Source organism: Mus caroli, unplaced genomic scaffold, assembly GCF_978045245.1.
Source record: "Mus caroli unplaced genomic scaffold, Mus_caroli_1 scaffold_13, whole genome shotgun sequence".
NCBI classification, from domain to species: Eukaryota; Metazoa; Chordata; class Mammalia; order Rodentia; family Muridae; genus Mus; species Mus caroli.
The window spans coordinates 51,849,027-51,855,621 of NW_028227268.1; the positions used below are offsets into that span (position 1 = coordinate 51,849,027).

The 6,595-nt window shown below is 49.3% G+C and overlaps 1 protein-coding gene and 1 pseudogene across 1 annotated transcript; both read left to right on the forward strand.

Moving 5' to 3' along the window:
- Positions 1-262: 262 nt before the first annotated feature.
- Positions 263-1,217, forward strand: LOC110304885 (glyceraldehyde-3-phosphate dehydrogenase pseudogene; annotated as a pseudogene).
- Positions 1,218-4,526: 3,309 nt separating this feature from the next.
- Positions 4,527-6,165, forward strand: Smim48 (small integral membrane protein 48). The gene is made up of 2 exons (XM_029483897.2): positions 4,527-5,638; positions 5,717-6,165. Exon 1 carries the CDS (start codon positions 4,726-4,728, stop codon positions 5,089-5,091), a length of 366 nt encoding a protein of 121 aa, XP_029339757.1. The 5' UTR covers positions 4,527-4,725; the 3' UTR covers positions 5,092-5,638; positions 5,717-6,165.
- The last annotated feature ends 430 nt before the right edge of the window (positions 6,166-6,595 follow it).

Below are 6,595 nucleotides of genomic sequence, written 5' to 3' on the forward strand. Positions count from 1 at the left end.
CACCCCTCCCATCTAAATCCACACTTTCCCTGTTTTTAGTTAGCAAACAACAGGCATCTGAAGAATAATAATACGGCTCTCTGCTCCTCCCTGTTCCAGAGACAGCCGCATCTTCTTGTGCAGTGCCAGCCTCGTCCCGTAGACAAAATGGTGAAGGTCGGTGTGAACGGATTTGGCCGTATTGGGTGCCTGGTCACCAGGGCTGCCTTCTCTCAACATAGCAAAGTGGAGATTGTTGCCATCAATGACCCTTTCATTGACCTCAACTATGGTCTACATGTTCCAGTATGACTCCACCCACGGCAAATTCAATGGCACAGTCAAGGCCGAGAATGGGAAGCTTGTCATCAATGGGAAGCCCATCACCATCTTCCAGGAGCGAGACCCTGCTAACATCAAATGGGGTGAGGCCGGTGCTGAGTATGTCGTGGAGTCTACTGGTGTCTTCACCACCATGGAGAAGGCCGGGGCCCACTTGAAGGGTGGAGCCAAAAGGGTCATCATCTCCGCCCCTTCTGCTGATGCCCCCATGTTTGTGATGGGTGTGAACCACGAGAAATATGACAACTCACTCAAGATTGTCAGTAATGCATCCTGCACCACCAACTGCTTAGCCCCGCTGGCCAATGTCATCCATGACAACTTTGACATTGTGGAAGGGCTCATGACCACGGTCCATGCCATCACTGCCACCCAGAAGACTGTGGATGGCCCCTCTGGAAAGCTGTGGCGTGATGGTCGTGGGGCTGCCCAGAACATCATCCCTGCATCCACTGGTGCTGCCAAGGCTGTGGGCAAGGTCATCCCAGAGCTGAACGGGAAGCTCACTGGCATGGCCTTCCGTGTTCCTACCCCCAATGTGTCCGTCGTGGATCTGACGTGCCATCAGGAGAAACCTGCTAAGTATGATAACATCAAGAAAGTAGTGAAGCAGGCATCTGAGTGCCCACTGAAGGGCATCTTGGGCTACACTGAGGACCAGGTTGTCTTCTGCAACTTCAACAGCAACTCCCACTCTTCCACCTTCAATGCCGGGGCTGGCATTGCTCTCAATGACAACTTTGTCAAGCTCATTTCCTGGTATGACAATGAATACGGCTACAGCAACAGGGTGGTGGACCTCATGGCCTACATGGCCTCCAAGGAGTAAGAAACCCTGGACCACCCACCCCAGCAAGGACACTGAGAGCAAGAGAGAGGCCCTCGGTTGCTGAGGAGTCCCTTTCCCAACTCAGCCCCCAACACTGAGCATCTCCCTCACAATTTCCATCCCAGACCCCCATAATAACAGGAGGGGCCTAGGGAACCCTCCCTACTCTCTTGAATACCATCAATAAAGTTCGCTGCACCCACAAAAAAAAGAATAATAATACAATACAACAAAAATGAGCAACCCAGAATAGGACAGACATGCTCATACACACAGAAATCATAAAAACACAAACTGGAAGTCATGATATATATACAAAGAACCTGTAATGGGGGAGGGTCACAGAGAAGTCTTGACAAAATATTATGAGACAAAAAACTTCCAAAGATGCTTTGAGCACTTGTTTTGGTTGACCATCTACTGCTGGGTATGGGGTCTGCCCTTAAGAGTGGTTTGTTTCAGAGCTGAAGAGATGGCTCAGTGGTTAAGAGCACTGGCTGTGTGCTTCCAGAGGACCTGAGTTCAATTCTCAGCACCTGCATGGCATATTACACCTGTCTGTAACTCCAATTCCAGGGTTTCTGACACGATTCCACAGACATGCAGGCAAGCAAATGAACATGAAATGGAAATAACTTTAAAAAAAATAAAAGAGTGGTTTGTTGACTCAGTGAGACTCACTAGGAGAAAACTAATTTTTCATTTGTGAGTAGTAATCAATGGTAGGTAGAGTCTGGGTTAGGGATGGGGGGGTGCCCACTTCTCCCCCGTCCCAGTGCTGGGACTCCATCTGGCACAGACCCAGGCCAGCCTGTGCATGCTGTCACAGTCTCTGTGAATGCATATGTGTGTGTGGGTCCTGTTGTATTTAGAGGGCCGTGTTTCCTTGGTAACCTCCATCCTCTCTGACTCTTGCAATCTTTCCATCTACTCTTCTACCAGGTTCCCTGAGCCCTGAGGGGAGACTGCTGGAGATATCCCTATTAAGACAGAGTGTTAGAGGTCTCTCACTCTCGGCACATGGTGTAGTTCTGGGTCTCATCTACTGAAGGAGGAAGCATCTAATGATGGCTGGGCAAGGTACTGGTCTGATTCCTCGGCCATTGTGGCCAGCCTGTTTCCAGGGAGTACCTCCTGGCTTTTGGCAGCTAGGACAAAAGGTTGAATGGTGGAGGAAGGGTGTAGAAGATCTGTGGTCCTCTGGGAGTGGGAGAGACAATAGAAAGCTGCAGCAGGTGACCTGCCACACAGCTGGGGCTAAGATTCATGTCCTATCTCTCTTTTTTTTTAACTTTCAAAAACAATTTTTATGCATATGGATGTTTTTCCTGCATGTATGTCTCTGTGCTGTGTGCATGCCTGGTGCCCATGTGGGTCAGAAGAGGGTGTTGGATTTCCTGAAACTGTGCAGTCCCATGCAGGCCACCATGCTCTAACTCTGTGCCGTCTCTCCAGCCCCCTGGGTTATATCTAAGGTAGAAGCTTAACTTTTTTTTTTTTTGAAACTGTCAGACTATTTTCTAGAGACCCTCCACCCTTTTATCCAACATCACAGCTGAGGTTCTCTTTGTCCTAGGGGATGCTCTTATCTGCAGCTGCTATATTCTGAACATGTAGCCTCTTGCTGACAACAGCCAGTCACTCATTCGACCTATCGCTCACTCAACAAACATCAGTATGATACCAGACCTAGTGGGATTCACTCCTGCTGCAAGGAGTCCTGAATGCTTTGAGATGGAGACACAACACTCTGGTCACATCAACACCTCCATCCTGGGTTCTGTTGGATGAATTAGAATGACTTGGGGAGCAGGAGTCGATTCTATTGATACTGACAGGCTTGCCAATGGATTCCTCCAACTCCAGGGCCCAGTGAATCATGTGATTGCACTCCCCAAATCCTACAAGGGACTGACAACCAGCCTTGGAATCTCAGGCACAACAGGGGTGCCAGGAGATAGTGGTACTCAACAAGTACTGAAGGTACCAAAGAGTCTGACTGGGAAGAAAAGTGAGAAATGGGCTCCTTTTTATTCCTATTTTTTTCTTTGGAGTAATTTTTTTCTTTCAGAAATTGATTTTTTTTTCCTGAAAGGACACTTTTTTTCAACACTTTAAAAAATACTCAGTGTGTACACGTATGTTTAATGTATAATATGTGAGCGCACGCCCATCGCAGAGCATAGGATAAGTTCAGGGGATAATTTGTAGACATCAGTTCTCTCCTCCTATCATTTGACTCTCAGGCATCAAATTCAGGCTCTCGGGCTTGGAGGCAAGCGCTTTTAACCTACTGAGCCACCTTGCTGCTCCCTGAGATTGGTTTCGAATCACGTGTGAGATGCACCAAAGACTGGGAGCAGATGAGGATTGTGAAAATAGGCGAGATAGATAGCAGTGAGAGGAGAGAGGCAGAGGGAGGGAAAGAGAAGCCTGCCTGTGTTACTTCCGGACCCTGGGCTGGTGAGAGTTTTGTTGTGATGTTCTGGGGGGGGGGGGGGGGGTTGTTTTGTTTTTTGTTTGTTTGGTTTGGTTTGGTTTTTTTTTTTTTTTTTTTTTTTGAGGCAGGGTTTCTCTGTGTAGCCCTGGCTGTCCTGGAACTCACTCTGTAGACCAGGCTGGCCTCGAACTCAGAAATCCGCCTGCCTCTGCCTCCCGAGTGCTGGGATTAAAGGCATGTGCCACCACGCCCCGCATGATGTTGTTTTTGTTAGTTTTGTTTGGTTTTGTCTTTTGAGTCAGAGCTTCATTAGACATCCAGGCTGGATGGAAACTACTGATCTTCTACCTCAGTCTCCTAAGCTCGTACACAGCTAAGTTTCCTGTGTCCGGGGTTTTTTTTGTTTTTTTTGTTTTTTTGGTTTTTTTTTTCCTACAAGACTGTGTTAGTTTTTTCATGCTTTACACAAACATACATGCTGGAGCCAGAAAGGGATCAGGAGTTAGTGAGGGAAAGACAATAATACATCGAGTAAGTGGCTAACAGTTTGTCAGTTGGCCTTTCTTCGCTGGTTTTCATGTACGAGGCTTTCAGACAGCAAGGCAATGTCCTTCGGTTATAAAACTGCGCATTTGTGCGCCATCTCATTAAATGTGTTTGTGTGCCCATCAAATTTTAAGATCTCATATTATTCATGTCTTTTAAAAGAAAGAAAACCCTGGGGAAGCTCCGCACACAGCTTGGAGCTTTGCCCCCTGCATTTCTGCTTCCAGACTGCCAAGTCCCCCTTACTAGCTGAGAGATCCCAACGTCTCTCGCCTCCTCCCCCGCAAGACAGTCTCGTTGCTATGGAAATAGACTTTGCTGCGCCAAGACTTGCGAGGTGCTAGAAACTGGCTGGCCAACCTCTGCAACAGGCTGTGGGAGGAAAGGAGGAGCCAGAGAAAGTGCGTTCTGGGCAGAGAGGCTCCGGACCCCGTAGAGGCCCCCTGCTCTGTTGGCTCCGCCCCTATCACCCCCACCCACCCTGGATATAGAAATACTGCTGCAGTCCCGGCCACCGCCCACTGCACTGCGACCCAGCAGGGACTTCGCCTCTCAGTCTCAGCAGCTTATCAGCCCGTGCTCTGCGCCCATGGCTAAAGGTCCCTTTTCGCGCAAGCCCTGGGGTCCAGAGCAGATGTATTTCGACTCTGACCCTGAATACGAGGGCCTGTTCGATAAGCCTCCCCTGGAGGAGGGCCACACTGCGCGTGCACCTAAGTCTGCATCCTCGGCTGGCAGGAAATCTGGTCGGCGTTCGAGTGGGAGGGCTCCGGGGACCCGCGCTGGGCTGTCCCGAAAGGCCGCCGTGCGTCCAGAGCCCAAGGAAGAAGAGCCTCCAGTGGAAGAGGGCTGCTACCTTGACCACTTCCCGCACCTCTCCATCTTCATCTACGCGGCCATCGCCTTCTCCATCACCTCCTGCATCTTCACCTATATCCATTTGCAGCTTGCCTAAGCGGCCAGGGCCCGACGGGGTGGGCGCAGAGTCGAGGGGAGGGGAGGGGAGAGGAATGAGAAGCTTAGCCTTTTGTTTCGGAGACGCGCTGCACCCCCTTCATCTAGCATTCGATGCTTCTTTTCTTTGTTGTCGCTTTGTCTAACTGTTCATCAGACGGTTCTGAGTCGCTGCAGGCAATGAAATAGCTGTGCTGCTTGCACCCGTACATTGAGTGCAATTAGTATAATCCTGGATTGAATTGAACCCCGTTTGTAATCAGGATGTCTCTGTATCCTACCACTTTGTGACATGAGGGCCTAGCATTTTTGTGTTTGTAGAGCAGAGTCCAGCCTTCTGTTGTTTAAAGGATGAATCAGACCCGAGTCTGGGGCCTCCCTGAGAAGGTTCCGCAAGGAGAATCAGCACCCTGGCTCGGAGTGCTGGAGCCTCATGATGCTGCGTCACACCGGGATGAGCCAGCTGTGCCTAGTTCTTTTGGTTAGGACTCTGAGCATCAAGCTGGCGGACCTGGGAGAGCAGCGGATATGGCTGGCTGCTGAAGGAGGTGAGTGACGTTTGTCAAGATGATTCTGACCCACCAGGAGTTGGGGCTGACGCAGACTGTGCATTTTTACCGTTTCAGGTTTTGTGGCTACCAGAACTGACCACCAGAGAGTCAACGCTCAAGATGGGTTTTTGGACTGTGTGGAACGGGAGACCACAAGTCTTCAGAGATGGAGGCCTAGAATTCATGTGTTCCATGAGATGAGACTGAGGGCTTTCCTTTGCTGCGGTCCATAGGAGGACTGTGCTAGAGAATTCTATGGTGATTTCATTTCAGCCTGGAGGCCTTCTAAAGCTGTGATACCAAGATGAAGGGGCTGGGACTAAGGACTGTCAGTAACAGAGTTCCTGCTGAAATCTGTCATCTCAGACTCAAAAAAGTGAATACCAGAACTCGCGTTTGCAGTTTTTCACCTACCCACTGTTTGTTTATTCATGTCAGCTGTTCAAATGCAAAACTTTTTAACACTGCTATACTCTGTGGAACTGTCTATAATTGCAGTATGTCTGATGGAATAAATCATATTCTCAGTCTCCTCTGTATTCATTTGTCCATCAACTTCCAACTGTATGATGGCCCTTGACAGATTTCCTGTTCTGCTCTAGCTTTCACTCCCTTTTCTTTAAGACCTGCCCACTCTCCCTAGAAAGCTGACTTGGTTATACGGCATGTCTAGGTACAGAATCTCTCCACACCAAATAGCCATACGGGCCCCTCTGTGGCATCTGCCACTATGTCCAGATTCCTATTTCCACAATCACTTAACAGCAGTCTGACTTTACCACATGGTGCCATTCCCCATTGCTCAGTGTAAGAACCCCACTCGCCTCCCTATCAAGGGGCTTCTGGCTCAGCTAAGCTCTGGATTGACCCAGCTTGAGTTTTTATAAATTGTTTTCCAACAGAAGAGCCTCCCTTCACTGTTCTGGTCTTCCCTGATCCCGTATCACCATGTGA